Source organism: Astyanax mexicanus, chromosome 12 (assembly GCF_023375975.1).
Source record: "Astyanax mexicanus isolate ESR-SI-001 chromosome 12, AstMex3_surface, whole genome shotgun sequence".
Lineage (NCBI taxonomy): Eukaryota > Metazoa > Chordata > Actinopteri > Characiformes > Acestrorhamphidae > Astyanax > Astyanax mexicanus.
The window spans coordinates 48,377,110-48,397,236 of NC_064419.1; the positions used below are offsets into that span (position 1 = coordinate 48,377,110).

Below are 20,127 nucleotides of genomic sequence, written 5' to 3' on the forward strand. Positions count from 1 at the left end.
CAAATCGATATCTCCAGCAGAGAGGAAACTCAGGGTGAATATGGTTTCATATAAATCTGTTTATTTATTCATCTCTCAGCGGTTCACAACAAGTTCAGAGAGAGAGAGAGAGAGAGAGAGAGAGAGAGAGAGAGAGAGAGAGGAAGAGGAGGAGGAAGAATATTTTTATAACCAGTTTCTGAAGTTAATAAAAGTCACTAAAATAAAATAATGCAATTAAAGTGTAACATCGTGACGGATTATTGGGGGAAACTGTTTAAAACAACTGTATGGAAGCCCATTCCCACCAACTAAAAAAATAAAGATAATCCAGCACATTTTCTAAATTATTATTAGTAAGTAAACTTCTATCTCAATATTTTGAGATACTAAGTCTTTATTTTGAGATACTAAATCATTATTTTGAGATACTATCTCAGTATTTTGAGATACTAAGTCAGTATTTTGAGATACTATGTCAGTATTTTGAGATACTACCTCAGTATTTTAAGATACTAAGTCATTATTTTGAGATACTAAGTCATTATTTTGAGATACTATCTCAGTATTTTGAGATACTAGTATACTGTACAGACACAGAGGCAGGTGAGACAAAGACGCAAAATAGATACTATTATTGAGGATTACTTCAGTTGTGGATTCACTAATCATGAAATATTGGTGCTTTTAGAGGAATTACTTAGTATCTCAAAATAATGAGATAGTATCTCAAAATAATGATTTAGTATCTCAAAATAATGACTTAGTATCCCAAAATAATGACTTAGTATATCAAAATAATGACTTAGTATAGTATAATAATAATAATAATAATAATAATAATAATAATAATAATAATAATAATAATAATAATATTTTTTTTTTTAGGTGGCAGGAATGGACTTCCATACAACTGTAAAAATACAGATTGATTGAAAACAAAATCACACCAAACATTGTAAACACCAAGATGCTTTTGAGCTAATGAAAAATCAGAACGAAAGAAAGAACATCATCCTTCTATCACTAATGATACTGCTGCTCCACCCTACAGCTTATACAGGAGGGTGTAGTGAGGCCTACAAGTGAAGATGGCGGATTAAAGTTAAGTTAATTGGAGTTAAAATTAGGCTCTAGTTTAGTTTAGATCCTGTTGGTTCCTCTATTCTGGATATAAGATGGTATAAGATTGAGAGGGTTGGGTTTGGAAGTTCTACAGGTTCTGTATGGATCCTGCAGCACATTTAACCACAGATGTTGCTACAGCTGGACCTGTAGATCCTGTAGCTCTACACTCGTAGTTTAAGTTAATCTTGACCATCGTCATATCCCAAAAACAACATGGATTCATTGCTAAAGACAACTGGATGGATCAGTCAACTTGCATTCAAAAGAAATGGAAGCCGTCCTGCAGGCTCAGGGTGCATCAGTGTCGGCGCAAACCATCTGTCGACATTTGAATTAGAGAAAACGCTAAAGCAGGAAAACTAGGAAGACTCCACTGCTAAAACTAGATGTCAGACAGTACATAAAAACTGCCTTCCTGCTTCTAACAACCATTACAGCCCAATGCTGGGCCTCTTCTTAAAGTTCATCCACTGCAAAAATAATGTCTTGAGTGCATCATAGAGGCATATCTATCAGTCATCTATCTTCAGTCACCAGCATTTTTGAATATGGTGAACGATATTATACCCTGAAATATGGTGCCAAATCACCCACCCCCAATTATCACATCTTTTTTTAACAAAAGAAAAAATCACACTGTTCTCATTTTCCATTATATATCTACTAGAGACAGATTATATCTGTGCAGTATCATTTATTTTACTTTAATCCTGGATATATGGAGATATTTGGAGTGTATTATTATTATTAGTATCATGATATTCTGGATCATTGACTGATTCTGTTACAAATGTGATAAATGTGCTGTGTCATATCGTATACAGTAATACAATTTAATTTTAATTTTGTTGCAGTAGTATATTTTTGATTTTATTATTTGTTTAAATTTAGTGATTTGTCATATTACCAAGGGTATCATTATCGCAAAAATAACATGAAATATCGTGATATTGTTTTTTATTGTTACGTATGTTTTTAGACCTGTCACAATAATTGCAATATTGATTTATTGTACAATAAATTAACATGACCTCAATAATAAATTTTTGATAATCGTGATATCGTCTATTGTGTTTATTTTTATGTTTGTTCACATATATAACAGTGAACAGTATTTTAACCAGTCATGCTTCAATAACTGTGACTCCATAACATACACACAGTGTGGACTAAATATAGATATACAGTTGTGGTCAAAAGTTTACATACACTTGTAAAAAAACATAATGTTATGGCTGTCTTGAGTTTTCAATAAGTTCTACAACTCTTATTTTTCTGTGATAGAGTGATCGGAACACATACATGTTTGTCACAAAAAATATCATAAAATTTGGTTCTTTCATAAATTTATTATGGGTCTGCTGAAAATGTCACCAAATCTGCTGGGTCAAAAATATACATACAGCAACAAAATTTGTCAATTTTGGTGATGTAGCGAGTTGTGTCAATCAAATTAGCTTCATGTCATGGCCTCTTCACTTCTTGTAAGTGATTCTGATTGACTACAGCTGTTGACTTCTCATGAGCCCATTTAAATAGGGCTCATTTGACCCAGTGATTAGACTCAGCTACAAAAGCTACAATGGGAAAGTCAAAGGAACTCAGTGTGGATCTGAAAAAGCGAATTATTGACTTGAACAAGTCAGGGAAGTCACTTGGAGCCATTTCAAAGCAGCTACAGGTCCCAAGAGCAACTGTGCAGACAATTATACGCAAGTATAAAGTGCATGGAACAGTTGTGTCACTGCCACGATCAGGAAGAAAACGCAAGCTATCACATGCTGCCGAGAGGAGATTGGTCAGGATGGTCAAGAGTCAACCAAGAATCACCAAGAAGCAGGTCTGCAAGGATTTGGAAGCTGATGGAACACAGGTGTCAGTCTCCACAGTCAAGCGTGTTTTACATCGCCATGGACTGAGAGGCTGCCGTGCAAGAAAGAAGCCCTTGCTCCAGAAAAGGCACCTTAAGACTCGGCTGAAGTTTGCTGCTGATCACATGGACAAAGATAAAACCTTCTGGAGGAAAGTTCTCTGGTCAGACGAAACAAAAATTGAGCTGTTTGGCCACAACACCCAGCAATATGTTTGGAGGAGAAAAGGTGAGGCCTTTAATCCCAGGAACACCATGCCTACTGTCAAGCATGGTGGTGGTAGTATTATGCTCTGGGGATGTTTTGCTGCCAGTGGAACTGGTTCTTTGCAGAAAGTAAATGGGATAATGAAGAAGGAGGATTACCTCCAAATTCTGCAGGAAAACTTAAAACCATCAGCCCGAAGGTTGGGTCTTGGGCGCAGTTGGGTGTTCCAACAAGACAATGACCCAAAACACACATCAAAAGTGGTAAAGGAATGGCTAAACCAGGCTAGAATTAAGGTTTTAGAATGGCCTTCCCAAAGTCCTGACTTAAACCCCATTGAGAACATGTGGACAGTGCTAAAGAAATGGGTTCATGCAAGAAAACCATCACATTTAGCTGAACTGCACCAATTCTGTCAAGAAGAGTGGTCAAACATTCGACCTGAAGCTTGCCAGGAGCTTGTGGATGGCTACCAAAAGCGCCTAGTTGCCGTGAAAATGGCCAAGGGACATGTAACCAAATACTAATGTTGCTGTATGTATATTTTTGACCCAGCAGATTTGGTGACATTTTCAGCAGACCCATAATAAATTTATGAAAGAACCAAATTTTATGACTGTTTTTTGTGACAAACATGTATGTGTTCCGATCACTCTATCACAGAAAAATAAGAGTTGTAGAACTTATTGAAAACTCAAGACAGCCATAACATTATGTTTTTTTACAAGTGTATGTAAACTTTTGACCACAACTGTAATTCCCAAACTTATTGTAATAAATAATAAATTAAATTTTTGCAGTCTTTAAAAAGTTTATAATTGCTTTTTTATGCTGTTCTGATATCATTACGTCATTGGAATCTTAAAATTACAAAAATATCACGTATCACAATAATTTCTGGGACAATATATCGTCCACAAAAAAAGAATTCTTATTGTGACAGGCCTACATATGTTTGATTAAATGATTTAAAAATTTCGATTTTAGCATCCCGCTCTGTAAATCCAGTCATGTGCTGTGTGTGAGATGTGAGATGTGAGATGAATCGGGTTTTGTATTTTGACCTGGTTTCTGTGTTTATTCCAGAGATTTGTTCATAATCTTCCCACACGGTCAGTCATCGCTCTCCTTCAGAGTGAATCACTGGGATTTTAGAGCCAGGCTTTGGGAAGTTAATGCAGGTGTTTGTGGGTTGAGTAGGCCGTGCTGAGAGCGTGTTCCTGACTTTAACTCTGAGGCTGAATGCAGTAGAGATGTGTTTTTCTGTGTATCAGATTTTTATATTTACTCAGTAAACCTGCTGGAGTCTGTAGAACAGTGCTGAGCTTCATGTTTGTGTAGAGGAGAGTGTAATGTAATATAGATTGTTAGGTTTGTATTGCGTTATTTGCCGTTATATTATTGGTTATCTCTGGAGGAGATGTTTAAGATGTGGTTTCTTTGTATTTAACCCTCTTTGGCATGAGTTGTATGTTTTGGAAGGAATATCCCTGTGCATATACTAAATTAATTTCTATTATGACTTTAGTTAACAAACAGACTATTTTAAATAAGATGTTTTAGAATGAGGAAGCCCCCAAACCTGCATAACGTTGCCCAAAGGCAACGAATGAAAAAAGACTGTTTTGCTAAGTTTACAACAATATTATACCGTATTTTTTGGCCTATAAATCACATTAAAAATATTTTAACCTTCCCAGAAATTGACATTTGTTTTAGACAATAGTTAAATTAAGAAATTAATCAGTCTCTTCTATTGTGAGGAAGTTTTTTGTTAAAATTTTACAAAGTGGGAAATGTATTCAGTACTCAATGTTTTATAATTAATTTTTTTATAATATTAATGCCATTAGTTTGGCTCTTTATTATTTCTATATTAGTCATTGGTTTATTAGTATTTACTTATTTTACTATTAATGTTTGTATTAATGTTTGTATTTCCTTTTCTATTTTGCTCTTGAATTGCCTCTTTAACCTGAGTTGCCAGTTTTAATGTTATCCTGCCAAACTGGGCTTGTTTATAGTTGCGGGTGAAAACTGAATGGATGAGTTTTTTTATTTATTTATTTTTATTTATTTATTTATTTTTAGCTATTTATATATATTTTTTGCGTCCACCAAAACGCTTTCATTGCCAACCTTTAAAAATAAAAATGTACTGTGTTGTGAATGTCTGTGGCAACCTTAGATATTGAGTTAGTTTACACTTTTACTTTGGACAGATTTGGTTTTGCTGGATCTGGCAACCCTGACTACAACTTGTGATAAATTCTCTCACTCTTCTTTTCTCCATCACTCCAAAGACAACAGAAGTCAATAAATGTGGTATTTAAACGCTGAGAATATGTTTAAATGAATATTGAGCTTAATATATAGGTACAGTGAATACAGGTGTTGTCTTGTCCCATATCTGATGTGTTTACATTACGCCCATTAATGCTCCCGCTGGGTGTAAGTCTCTCCATCACACATTAAATATTTTTATTGATTTTTGATTAAATGAGTTTTTTTTATATAGTCATTATTGTTAATTATGTTGAATAATCAGAAATTGCAGCCCTTGTCTGGCACAGCAACCCACCATGTTTCATTCCTGTCGGTTGATTCAACTGGATTCAGTTGTCTTTTGACGATTATTGTACATTTTCCATGTTTGTATTTTATTTTTTTTTTTTTATATATGTTTGTGTGTGATTTTGCACTTTATTTCACATTCCCCGGGAGACGCCCACCCAGCAGATAGTGGGGAATCTTCCCGAGGCGCTCAGAACCGCTTTCTCCTTCAAAACTAAATAATTACCTCCCAAATCTGCTCCCATCTCCACCCGCCGAACCGGAGACACGCTGTTTACCCCGCTCTGCTCGCCGCTGATTCAGATAAGCTGCTTAATTAGCGGTGTTTTAGCGCCGGCGCTCCCTCGCTCACCTTTACTCCTGCTTTAATACTCCAGCTGATTTACGCTGTTCTATCAGAAACTCTCTGCTGCACTTTTACACTCTCAACCTTCCTCTCTAAAACTACAAATCCCACAATCCCACAAACTCCTGCTCTTTAATTTCTCAGAGAGAATTTTCACATCGAAAGTTGGAATAAGAGTCCAAATTTAACATGTAATTTGTGTTTCTTTCTTTTTTTCCATTGGACAGCGTTGTTACGATGTTACCTGTGGCATTGCTGTCTTTGTTGCTAAGGTGTTGCTAGGTGGTAACTAATGTGTTGCTATGGTTTCTGTTGTGGTTGCTAAGGTGTTTGCTAAGTGGTTGCTAAGGTGTTGCTAGATGGTCGCTAAGGTGTTGCTATGGTGTCTGTGGAGGTTGCTAAGGTGTTGCTAGGTGGTTGCTTAGGTGTTGCTATGGTATCCATGGTGGTTGCTATGGTGTCTGTGGAGGTTGCTTAGGTGTTGCTGATATGTTGCTAGGTGGCTTTTTAGGTGTTGCTTGATAGTTGCTAAGGTGTTGCTATGGTGTCTGTGGAGGTTGCTAAGGTGTTGCTAGGTGGTTGCTTAGGTGTTGCTATGGTATCCATGGTGGTTGCTATGGTGTCTGTGGAGGTTGCTTAGGTGTTGCTTGATAGTTGCTAAGGTGTTGCTAAGGTGTTGCTGTGTTACCTTTGGCATTACTGTTGTTGTTGGTAAGGTGTTGCTAGGTGTTCGCTAAGGTGTTGCTGTGGTGTCTGAGGTGGTTGCTATGATGTTAAGCCGTTGCTAGGTGGTTTCTATGGTGTCTGTGGGGGTTGCTAAGGTGTTGCTAATATGTTGGTGTTGCTTGATAGTTGCTAAGTGGTTGCTAAGGTGTTGCTATGGTACCTGTGGCATTGCTGTTGGTGTGGCTAGGTGTTCGCTAAGGTGTTGCTGTGGTGTCTGTGGTGGTCGCTACGATGTTAAGCCGTTGCTAGGTGGTTGCTATGGTGTTGCTATGATTATCCATGGTGGTTGCTATGGTGTTGCTAAGCGGTTGCTTATATGTTGCTAGGTGGTTGTTAAGGTGTTGCTTGATAGTTGCTAAGTGGTTGCTAAGTAGCATATTTGCATAAATCAGGTTGATACAGCAGCTCCTCCGTGAACACACACAGTACTTTGGGCTCCTAATTTATTTCTATGGGGGAATTCGTACAGCAGTTGTATGAAAACCGTCTCGTGCAGCATATTTTCAAAAAGAACGCGTTAAGCTCTATAGGTCGTCTAAATTTGGTCTTTATAGCTTAACAATTGTGACGTACACGGATGTTCAAAACCGGAATAAATTCAGTACAGAATAAACTGTAATAACCAGATATTGAGGTGTGAAAAGTCTCTGTAGGAGCATCTTCACTTTACTGTCGTCATACAGCTCAGTTCAGCGTGACCTCCTGCTCCTGCTGTCTGTAATTCAGATGATAATGCTGTATATATAATATTGTAACAAAGCAGTGGAGCTAAATGAAAGCAAACACATGAAATAAACATGAGGCAAACGAGAGCTATTATGTTGCAGCCCGGGGACGTCTTTCAGCACAACTGAATATTACAGAAGTGTAATAACAGAGGGAGGAATATGATTCTCTCTCTCTCTCTCTCTCTCTCTCTCTCTCTCTCTCTCTCTTATTGTCTGTCTCTCACTCTCTCGTTTAGCCTAACTCGAGGAAGCTGTGTTATTGTTATGACCATATTACATTTCAGTGCATCCAATAAATGTGAATCTGTTTATCAAACATCAGTCTATTCATCACTCGGGAAAATTACAACTACACCTACCAGCCAAAAGTGTTGGTACAACACCGTTTTTACAGTTCGAGTTATAGTTTGATACCTGTATCTTTATTCACCTAAATGAACAATCATTTACAGGAAACAATCACACGTGTCAGATGTTATTTTTTTAAAGATTCTACACTTCTCAAATATGGCGTTAATTATAAAATATAGCTCTGAAAAAAAATAAGAGACCACTTAAAAATGATGAGTTTCTTTGATTTTATCAAATTAAAAACCTCTGGAATATAATCAAGATGGATGATCACAAACCATCAAACCACCAAACTGAACTGCTCGAATTTTCACCAGGAGTAAAGCAGCATAAAGTTATCCAAAAGCAGTGTGTAAGACTGGTGGAGGAGAACATGATGCCAATTGATATTAATTTCTGAACTCTTAAAACTTTATGAATATGAACTTGTTTTCTTTGCATTATTTGAGGTCTGAAAGCTCTGCATCTTTTTTTTGTTATTTCAGCCATTTCTCATTTTCTGTAAATAAATGCTCTAAATGAGAATATTTTTATTTGTAATTTGGGAGAAATGTTGTCTGTAGTTTATAGAATAAAACAACAATGTTCATTTTACTCAAACATAAACCTATAAATAGCAAAATCAGAGAAACTGGTTCAGAAACTGTTGTGGTCTGTTCATTTTTTACAGAGCTGTATGTTGCTCTGTAATAATAAAATAAACCAGCCATGATTTAAATGCTTAAAAAAATAAGATACAATATTTCCAGAATTTACACTACTGTATTAGATTAGTGTAATGGACTACCATACTGACTATAAGGTGCACCGGATTATAAAACGCATTAAGGGACACTAGTAAGGATGCTACATCGAAGTGAGCCAGGGTGTCGCCATGTTTCTCTTCTAATGGGAAAGCTGTGGGAAGTGCCTGAGTAAACAAAACTGTAATTCTTAAAAAAAAAAAAAATCTTTCAAAGTTAAACAAGTTAATCTACACAGATTTCTTTCCTCAAAACTGTTTATTTGGTTGAATTAACCACTTCTGTTTATATACAGTAAGCTTTAGATTTCCAATATGTTTCTCCAGCACTAAGGCTGGGTGCAGCAGCATTAGCATTAGCAGCTAACCGCAGTGCTAGCGGGCACGCAAATGCCACCTGATAGTGCTAGACTGAGGAACCCTTAGTGTTTTGGTAACCCAGAGTGCTGTCAACTAGCAATTTATCCTACGTAGCTTGTTTTAACATGTTAGACTACAGTTCGGCGAAAGAGCTAGTGCTGCATTTAATGACTAATGCTAATGCTAATGCTAATGCTGCTGCACCCATCCTTAATACCTGACTGGCAGAATTCATACACATCACTTTGATAAATGACCATATAATTCAATAAAACATTAAATATAATATCATCACCATTTTTTTGTGTCTCTAAGTGGTTTAGAGCATCATTTGGGCACAAATTCCCAAATGTTTCAAACAAATTGGTCTCAGTCTAGAGCCCTGAAAGTGTGTTACACATCATTTTGGACTATTTAGGGACTTTTCTCATGTATATTCATGTTCTCACATTTCCCTCTCTCTCTCTTTCTTTCTTTCTTTCTGTGTTTAATTCAGGTGGTATATTTCCACACTCCGCTGTGCTGGAGCTCTGTGGTGGCCGTGGTTGAGCTGGTCTCGCTCTCCTCCAGGACGGACTCTTCCCAGAATGCAACGGGAGCGGGATTCGGCCTCATGCAGCTCTTCTCCAGGGGGCCGGACTCTGAACCCCCTCACGGGGAGGGCAGGTAACGGGCAGCACTGTCCCCCAGAGCAGGGGGGCGTGGCCGGGGGCATCGGTGTGGGTGTGAGAGAGGCAGAGGGCATCTCTCCACACCTCCGTTCCTCACAGGGGCACTAAGAGTTCTGGGTGTGAGGTCTTAGAGTGGGTACAGGTGAGGGTTATGAACTGGTTACAGTGCTGGACTTTTTTACACATATTATATTGAGAAAAGGTTCAAAGTTGAGCTCCAGTTTACTGTTACTTTCTCATTTTCAACTTCTAAAACTTCTAAAAGCAGTTGGCCAAAAATGTAAAAGTTCTTTATTCTGATTTTCAAAGTAAAGATCTTTTTCCTTTTACATTTATTAAAAGGACTAAATATTGATTTTATGCTTTTTTTTATTTAAACATATTATTTAAACATTAGACTTACTAAAGTTACTGCTTCACTACTCCAGGTGGTGGTGCTATGGCGAATGCAAAACCGATTCAAGTTCTGATTGGCCTGTTCTCTGCAAAGAGAATGTGAGTCAGCCAATCAGTTTTTAGTGTGGATGGGCAGTGTTTTGTTTTTATCCCTCCTGGATGGGATGCATTCAGGAGCATCATGGCTCCCATCAAAACTCATTTCACCTCAGACTACTCTAAAGTATATCCATGTCTGGTAAAAGTAAAAAACAATGAAAGTCTTGTCGCTGTACAGTTTATAATAGTGATTTTAGTGTTGCCCACAGGGACTAAATGATTGCCATGATAAATGGATAAATGAAAAGCCATGTTGGGAGTAGTTAATGTGACTCTTGTTTAGAGGATCAGTTTTGAACATCTCTGCTGGATTTTCTCAGTTAGTTTTATGAGGTAGAGTCTCCTGGAATTCAGGCTTTCAGTTAACAGCTGTGCTGAACTCATCAAGAGTTAATTACTTGAATTTCTTGTCTCTTAATAAAGTGTTTGAGAGCATCAGTTAAAGTAAAGTAGTGAAGAGGTAGAGTTACAGGTATACAGTGAATAGTGAATATTTGAGTAATGTTCTAATCCAGGTTACGAGAAACAACAACTACTCAACTAAATAATGGAAAAAAAGAACATCAAACATGTTAAAGTGATGAAACTGGCACTCATCAGGACTGGCCCAGGATAGGAAGAGTTCCCCGCTTTAGAAACTGCAAGTTAACATCTCTTCAGATAACCTGCATGTTTTTGTGTCTTCCTTCATAGTCTAATAGATCACTCCACTATTCACTATTTACTATGTAGGTAAAATTAACTGGTACTTTATATTAAAAGAAAATAAAATATAACTACTTTTTTTTTAGCCAGCAGTTCTCTAGTCAGCTGCAGTGATGCTGCTTAAATAAGCCCACAGATTGTAAAACTGGTGTAATGTACTATTTTTGCTTTCTTCTCTGTACTTTCTGATTAAACGTAAAAGGTTTTCATGCCTCTAGAGCACAAATTATCATTATATGCCTGTATAATGACAGATATACTAACATCTGCACACTATAGCCATTCATATCCTGTATATAATCCTATAATTATAAAAACAACCAGTTCCTCAGCAACCACAACCTGTTATTACTCTTAAATCTACATTTTTCTCTTTGTTATGTGTTTATATGTGTTTTTTTTTCTGTGCTGTAGGTTGAGTCTATACCACGGTACCCCCCGGGTTCTGCTGCACCCGTCGCTACGGGATCCCCTGCAGAGTGAGTACCGTACCGTCCACCTCATTACGCCTCACTTACCGCCCGCCCACTCCTCAGACAGCAGCAGTAATCAGGATTCAGCCCGGCGCCCGTTCAGAGTTCAGCGCCGCGGCTTGTTCTGGTCCTGCTGATCAATAAAAATGATTTTTTAAAAAGCGTATGCGTTCTGTAAACAGTAATGCCGATATAGAGTTACTCCCCGGGGAGAGTGTGTTATTTTTGGGTAGAAATGTATATTGAATTTTGTTTGTGTGGAGTGTGCGGCGGAGGAGAGAGTCTCGTTTCACTCATTTGCGAATGATGAATCCTGTTTTGTGGCGCCAGCTCCAGAAAATGTAGCCTGTAGGCTGTGTGTATATGTGTGTATATATATATATATATATATATATATATATATATATATATATATATATATATATATATATACTGTGCGTAGCTACTTTAGATATAGAGACATAAGCAGAACTCTTGCTGTAGAGGCTGAAAGTAAAACGTTAAAATAGTATAACAACTACTCAACTAAGGAAAAAAAAGTTACAATGATGAAATGATGAAACTGGCACTCATCAGCACCACCTCACAAAAGGAAGAGCAAAAGTTTCCCCCTGTTGTACAGGATAAGTTTATCAGAGTTACCAGCCTACAGAATTCTTTCTGTAGAGACTGAGAGAAAAAAGGTTCAAATTAGTCTGGTCACCAATGTTATTGTTTTTTTTTTTTTTTAGAACTTTATTTATAAAATTTTTAAATTTTCCATCTTTTACAACATAGATCATATATACATATGGTTAACAACATGCAAGGGAAAATAGATTTTAATTAGAAAAAGAAAACAAAAACAAAACATCCTTAAAGAGAAAAAAAAAAAAAAAAAACATCCAAACCCCCCTCCCTCCCTCCTTCTTATAGTTCCATCAAAAAGTTAAAAAAATATACATCCTATGCATCTTGTACATCTTGCTGGCTTTCCAAAAAGTCTATAAATTGTTCCCATATTTTGTAGAAACTCCGTAGCTTCCCCTTTTTAGCATAAGTCAATTTTTCCAAGGCCAGAGTGTTGGAAAGGCTCTTGAACCATACATTGACAGAAGGTGCCTCCATAGCTTTCCACGAGATAGCAATACAGTATTTAGCTTGTAATGAGCACATATATACCATTTTTTTTTTTCTGCATTAGACAATCTTAAGTCTGATGGGACAAGTCCAAGAATGAACAATCTGGTGGAGCTAATGTCAGAGACTCGGTCTATTACCTTTTCCCAAAATTCCCTAATTTTAGGGCAGGTCCACAAACAGTGATATAATGTACCCTCCTCTAAACCACACTTATTGCAAAGGTCAGGGTTATTATTATTGAAGCGGTGCAAAAGGGATGGGGTCATATATGTACGCATGATCCATTTATACTGTATAAGTTTAAATCTGGTATTGATAGTTTGAGTCTGTGCTGTGTGACACAGCATTTTCCAATCGTCCTCAGAAATTTCTGTGCCCATATCACTGGACCATTTCATTCTCTTGTCAGTTGAAGATTCATTGGAGTTTTCCAGAATTAAGCTATAAGAAACAGAAACTTGACCACGACTGTGCATATGATTTAGTATAACCTCTTCAAGACTGGATAATGGTGGTTTGTTTAGCTGATGTTTATATTTTTTCAAAATATAACTCCTAAGTTGTAAATATTTAAAGAAATGAGTCCTGGGTATATTGTAAGCACCCTGTATTTCCTCAAAGCTATACAACACATTATTTTCACTGTACATGTCTCTAATTTTGCTGATACCTTTCGTTGCCCATAATTTAAACCCTGGATCTTTTTCCCCTACTGGAAATCGGTGGTTTCCCCAAATTGGGGTAAACCCTGATAAATCTGAGTCAATGCCTAAATGAGTCTGCACTTTGTGCCAGACTATAATGGAGTTTTTAACAAAAGGGTTGTGTGTCTTTTTACACAGGTTTTTAAATGAATCCGAGAATAAATATAACTTTAATGGCAAGGGGGAAGTAGTACAACTTTCTACCAATGTTATTGTTATTGTTGTTATTATTATTATTATTATTATTATTATTATTATTATTATTTGTGCAGTTTCATTATCTCAGTTTATTGAAAGATTTTGTGTTAAACTGGAGGAGAAAATAGGATCTGTTTGGTTATAAAAACTCCACCAGTTAAAATAGCTCAATTGCTGCTCTGTTTGTATCTGCACTGTTTGGTTTGTAAGAGCTGTATGTATATATATACTGAGAGGAAAACGTTAAAATAGTAATTTATGGAGTCATTTTGGTAGTCTGGTCACTCCTGGGAAGGTTCACCAGTGTTCATGTTTTTTTTTCTTCATTAGTGAATAATAGTGAATCACTGTGGTTCTCTGGAGTCTCAAAGCTTTAGAAATAAATGACTTTATAACCTTTTCCAAGCTGATAGATGATCAATGACTTGTGCATAATGTGCTGATTTTTGAGATCTTTTGTCTGCTTCATGTTGTCAGACAGATTCTGTTTAGGTGATATTAAATAGCTCCTTCACAGCATCAACCAGCAGCTCAGTTTCCTCTGCTTTAAGAGAAGCGTTTGTTGGACACGTCCAGGTAGCTGCACCGTTAAAACAGCAATCCCCTGGGTTCTCAATGTCAGAGATCACCTGACTCTTAAAAGGAATAATGAGCAAGAGACACTCTGATTGTTTTTTTGTTTTTTTTATGTTACGCCCAAAATTAACTAGACCCATGATTAATTAAGATAATTAGTACATGACTTTTGCTCAAGAGCATGTGTCAAACTAGACGATAAAATACAACAAAAATTGTAACATGCTTGTCTTTTTGTCGGATGGATGCTCTGCTTTTGTCGGTCATGTCAAATTACTGCTCTCTGACTGTCATGCTGCACAGACCTTTGACACTACAGACACTTAAATTTGGATTAGAAGCAGGAAATTTGTCTGCTCTGACAAAATTGAGTCAAAATCGGGTCAATATTTGGCGAAATTCGTGTATTGTGATTTGGGCATAAGACTACTTTCAATCAATCAATGAACCTCGGAAGTTCATTGAGAGTGACCCTCATTTACAATGAGGCAATGTAGCCGAACATTTACAGAAAAAAAAAAGAGACTGAAAACATTAGATAAGAAATTAAAAATAAGAAAAAAAATACAAAATTAAATAAATACTTTAAGTACATTTAATATTGATTAATAAAACATATATAATATTTTTTCAAAAAAATAGTATAAGTAAATGATGAAATAAAATGATAATGATAAGTAATTATAAAATGTGATCATAAGAATGAAAGTAAACAAAAATATAATAAATAAAATAAATTAATTATTAAAAATCATTACATAAGAATGAAATATGAGACTAATTAAGAGAATTCCAGCTCACTAGTGCACTATAGCTAAAGGCAGATTTTCCAAGTTCACCATTTAGTAAACTACAGTAGTAGTTTATTTTATGTTAGATTATTTTTAGGCCTGTTCACAGCTCATTTATAAAGAAATTATACTTTGAATAACTGTGATTGAGTTGATTCTTTAATAAAATATATATTTTTTTCATGGCCGAGGTTCAAAGAATCTTTCCTGGCACCTTTATTCTATAGGAGAGTTTCCGAGTGTGTTCTTTTAGAAGTTCAGGTTCAGCGCGGCGTCGTGAATAACTCTGATATAATGCCGTGTCTGATGAGAATGCTAATGACTTTGGCCTAGCGTGCGTGTGTGTGTGTGTATTGGAGTGTGTGTGAATGTGAGAAGAAGGCCAGAAGTGTGTGGAGAGAAGGAGAAGGAGGGAATCTGATCTAAAATTCTCTCAGATTGGAGCTTCAGTCGTGGATCTCCTGCTCGCTCTCTCGCTCTGCTACCTGCCACTTTCTCTCAATTATCCCTCGGCATGCTGGGAGGAGGAGCCGCCCTGCATCAGAACCAGCTTTCGAACCTTCCGCCGCTCCAGCCGCCGCACCGAACGCGCTGAAGTACTGTACAGGTTCTGATCTGAGCTGTCTTAAATAAACTACCTGGGGTCGTTTCCTAGACTCGTCTAATTGGCTAACCAGGGAGGCCGGTGTTACCTAACGCTGAGCTTTACGCCGTGCTATTAGCGTGAAGCACGGTATTAAATTTAATATTTAAAGTCTGAGCGCGCTCTGTTGTAAGCGGAAGATAAACAGGACGTTCCTGCTGGTTTCTGTGAAGGACTCCTCCCTCCGCCGCGGCTGGGAGCAGCGTGGAGTCGACCGCGGGGGCAGTGCAGCCCAGCAGAGGCTAAAGATTCAGGATTTGTTGGTGTGGAAGACAAATAGCAGCAGTTTGAGTGAATAAAACCGTGCAAAAAGCCGTGCAAGTGCTATAATCTGGTGGAGACTGTGTTCCTGGGAAACCCTTGCTGTGTGTGGGTGAACATTATCCTGCTGAAAAATGCTGTTGTATGTGATGTTCCCTAGATTATCTCATCAAATACATCAATCTACGCTTTAACTTTAATGCAAAAATATCTTTGGGAGAGAAAACAGGGTCAGTGTGGTCTGTACAGACTGTAGAGGGCGGTGTTTCTGTATAGCCCTGCTTTAGATCACTGAATTAGTGGTCTCTGAATACAGACATGATTCAGCTCTTGCTCATGAATTTTCATTCATGTGAACATATCACCTCTGATTGGCTAACATCACTGTGTAACACCAGACTGGATGGAGTGATGCTAGCTGAGTAAAATGCAAAAAGAGGTTTATTAACAGGCAAAAAAAAAAAAAAAAAGATATAATAACCAGAATTGCCAGGCAAACAGTATTCTTACCAGATACAGACATTGTTGTAGAATACCCAGTTCAAGTTCGTAACCAAAAGACAGTCTAACAAATGCATCAAATCCAAAGGGGGCAAAACAAGAGACAAAAAACGAAAAACAGAAAAACAAGAGAGCAATAAGAAATACAATACTGCCTCTAATACAGGAAGATGAATGAGAAGATGAATTTTTTGGATACAATCCAGGTTAGCACCCGAACATCCCTTTCAGACAGCTTCCTCTTACAGCATCCACAGTTAATCCTGTTGGATGTGGTTGGTCCTTCTTGGTGGTATGCTGACATTACTCTGGATACCGTGGCTCTTGATGCATCACAAAGACTTGCTGTCTTGGTCACAGATGATCCAGCAAGACGTTCACCAACAATTTGTCCTCTTTTGAACTCTGGTATGTCCCCCATAATGTTGTGTGCATTGTAATATTTAGAGCAGAACTGTGCTCTTACCCTGCTAATTGAACCTTCACACTCTGCTCTTACTGGTGCAATGTGCAATTAATGAAGATTGAACACCAGGCTGCTCCAATTTAGTATAATGTAACCTCCCACACTAAAATGAGACAGGTGTTTCAGTTTCATTGTCAAACCCCTGTAACTCTTTGTAAAGTTTTTCATCAATCCGGTTGCATTATTATTTTTCTATCTGCAGTTTTCCAAGAACTGTTACCGGAGGATGATTTGCGGAGAACGTATGATGGAGTAAATGACCTCTGTGAGAGAAAGTGAGAGAGCCTAATGAAAAATTGAGCTGTTTCATATAGAGCTGAGAGCAGTGAGGTCTCTGACGCTAGGCGCTAATGGAAGAGCGCTCGCAGCAGCTTTGTGAGAATGTGATCTGTCTATATCTGCTCACATAACACTGAACACCTGATGTTCTTACTGAGAGAGAGAGAGAGAGAGAGAGAGAGAGAGAGAGAGAGAGAGAGACACACACAAGGTATTTAAAGGACATTTTACAATGGCAGCAGAATGTTATCTAAACCAGGACAGTTTTTCTGTATTCAGTTGTGTTACAAGCAAAAGTATTCATACCCCTTGAACTTTTTCACATTTTATCACTTTACAACTACTCACATAAATGTATCTTATTAAATAGCACATAATAATTAAGTGGAACAAAATTATACATTTTTTAAAATTGAAGGTATTTTGCCTCCTCAATGCAAAATCAGTAGAGCTGCAAGTCTTTTAGTCTTCATCTCTACCAGCTTTAATCATCTATAGATTGAGATTTTTACCCCCATTCTTCTTTATAAAACAGCTGAAGAATCTCAGTCAGGTTGGATGGAGAGCATTGGTCTGTGAACAGCAGTTTTCATGTCTCTCCACAGAAGATCAATGGGATTTAGGTTGGGCTTTGGCTGTATGTTTTGGGTCATCGTCTTGCCGGAAGGTGAATCTCCTTCGCAGTCTCAAGTCTTTTACAGCCTCCAACAGGTTTTCTTCATGGATTGTCCTGTATTTATCTTATTTACCTCCATCCATCTTCCCATCATCAACTCTGATCAGCTTCCCAGATCTGTCCCTGCTAAAGAAAATCATCCCCACAGCATGATGCTGCCATGATGCTGCCACCACCATGTTTCCCATGTTTTGGGTGGAAAGCCTGGTCTTCCGTAAATACCAGATTTGTGGAGTGCACAGTTTATAGATTCTCCCACCTGAGCTGTGGATCTCTGCAGCTTCTCCAGAGTGATCATGAGCCTCCTTGCTCGATCTGTCAGTTTTGGTGGACAGCCTTGTCTTACATAAAGACCAGATTTGTGAAATGAACAATTTATAGATTCTCCCACCTGAGTTTTGGATCTCTGCAGCTCCTCCAGAGTGACCATGGGTTCTCTTATCGATCTGTCAGTTTGGGTGGACGGCCATGTCTTACAATGTTTGCAATTGTAAAATACGGGGGTTCGACTTATACACTGAAATTCCTCCCCAATTCTTGAATGGTTTAATGATATATTAATGAATGTAGACGGATAAATATGCAGTTTTTAAACATTTCAATCATTTTCTCGCACATTTTATACAAACTGAGGATCTTTTCCTCTTCTTTATTCCTTAGAGACTTAGAATCTTTTCTATATACTGCTGCTATTTTGTCTTTTCCCCAAGAATTCCCCCCTAGAATTCCCCCCTTTCTATTTGTACGTGTCTTCCATAAAGACCAGATTTGTGGAGTGCACAATTTATGGATTCTCCCACCTGAGCTGTGGATCTCTACAGCTCCTCCAGAGTGACCATGGGCCTCCTTGCTCCATCTGTCAGTTTGGTTGGACGGCCACGGCCATATCTTCTAAAATATGAGGGTTTAGCTAGAATGGTGCTCTTATCCTTTTTACACTGAAATTCCTCCTTAATCCTTGAATGGTTTAATGATATTATGGGACGTAGACGGATAAATATGCAGTTTTTATACATTTCAATAATTTTCCCACTTCTCTGTTCTTCTTTGCTCCTCAGAGACTCAATCTTTCATGGGTACTGCTGCTATTTTGTCTTTTTTCCCCTGAGGAATCCCCTCTCTCTAGAAACGTATATTTTCTATTTCTTTTATCTGACCAAACTAATCGACCAGTCACATCGCTTGTCAGACCCTCCCCTGGGCTGAGCTGTGCTGTAAGTGACCGTTCCCAGTGCCCACCTTTATTCCTGAGGATTGTACAACATCGTTTTTTTTTTTTTTTTGTACTCAATTTGAAGATGTCACCCCGGGTGACATTAAATAAAGGACTGTCTGGTTCCCAGTGCTCTTCCTCTTCCTCCTCCTCCCCCTCCCCCCAGTTTCCCCAATTGCTTCGCGACTCGAGAGCCTCTCACCTTTTAAAGAAGGGAAAAAAGGAAAACAGTGGACTGACACTTGAATGGGTGTGAAGTGCAGGAGATAAGAGGTAATGTAATTGGGGGAGAGAGTGAGCCGGCACTTCTCTGCCTTGTGTTTGGAGAGGAAGTGCAGGAGGAGGACGAGCCGCCGCCCCCCGGGGGCACAGGAGTGGGTTGTTGGTGTGTTTGTGTGCCACGGTGAGGAGTGCTGGTTGCACCATTCCACTCCACTCTCACACTCAAACATAGTATATTACACACACTTTACTGAAGCACCTTTTTCCACTGCAGGTCCGAGTACCGAACGGTTCTGAGTATGGAGTACGGCAGTGCTGGGCGATTATGGCCTAAAAAAAAATAGTATTCGGTGTTTTCACAAAAAATATGATTTTTGATTTTAGTCAATTTTTAACTCCCATCCTAAAAGGAAATTGAAACCAAGCTAGTTCATGCTTAACTGTGATTGAAACACGAAACTCATTATTTGAAAGTTTCTTTACATGGTCTTACATTTGCTGACTTGCCTCGGACAGTAGGTACAGATCCCTCCCTCAGAAGAAGTCTGCTGTGTACTGTCCGAGGTTCTCAACCAGCAGATCGAAATTATGGCGTTTCTTTAACTGATCTAGTGGGTGGGGCTCTAGTTTCGGTTGACAGGTGATTGGTATTGCCAGGGTGTTTCTATGCAGGTTTCTAAATATACAGCTCTTTACTATTTATAGGTTTAAGTTTGAGTAAAATGAACATTGTTGTTTTATTCTATAAACAACAGACAACATTTCTCCCAAATTCCACATAAAAATATTCTCATTTAGAGCTTTTATTTACAGAAAATGAGAAATTAATAAAATAACAGAAAAGATGCAGAGCTTTTGGACGTCTGGATGGGACTGAGGTGCACAGCTTTCCACACGTTCTCACGTTTACAAGCACGTGCCCAACCACGTGGATAGAGGCCAGTGGATAGAGGCAGTTACCTCATGTTTACTCGTGCCCCCCCACCCCCTCACGCTCCCCCTCCCCTCGTGCTTCTCAGGCAGCAGCAGCTTGTCACTCACACAGACACAAAGACAGCGCTGTGTATCTACTTCTAGTGTCAAGAATCAAAATACTGCAACGTGACGTGTTTGATTTAA

The 20,127-nt window shown here is 38.0% G+C and overlaps 1 protein-coding gene across 4 annotated transcripts in view; it reads left to right on the plus strand.

The window, feature by feature from the left end:
- nphp4 (nephronophthisis 4) overlaps window positions 1-20,127 on the plus strand; it is a 313,994-nt gene that overhangs the window by 40,131 nt on the left and 253,736 nt on the right. For all 4 annotated transcript variants that reach the window (XM_022670986.2, XM_022670983.2, XM_022670984.2 and 1 more), the window contains exons 4-5: window positions 9,509-9,678; window positions 11,298-11,362. In XM_022670986.2, coding sequence (XP_022526707.2) covers window positions 9,509-9,678; window positions 11,298-11,362 — 235 coding nt within the window. The remainder of the gene's footprint in view (window positions 1-9,508; window positions 9,679-11,297; window positions 11,363-20,127) is intronic.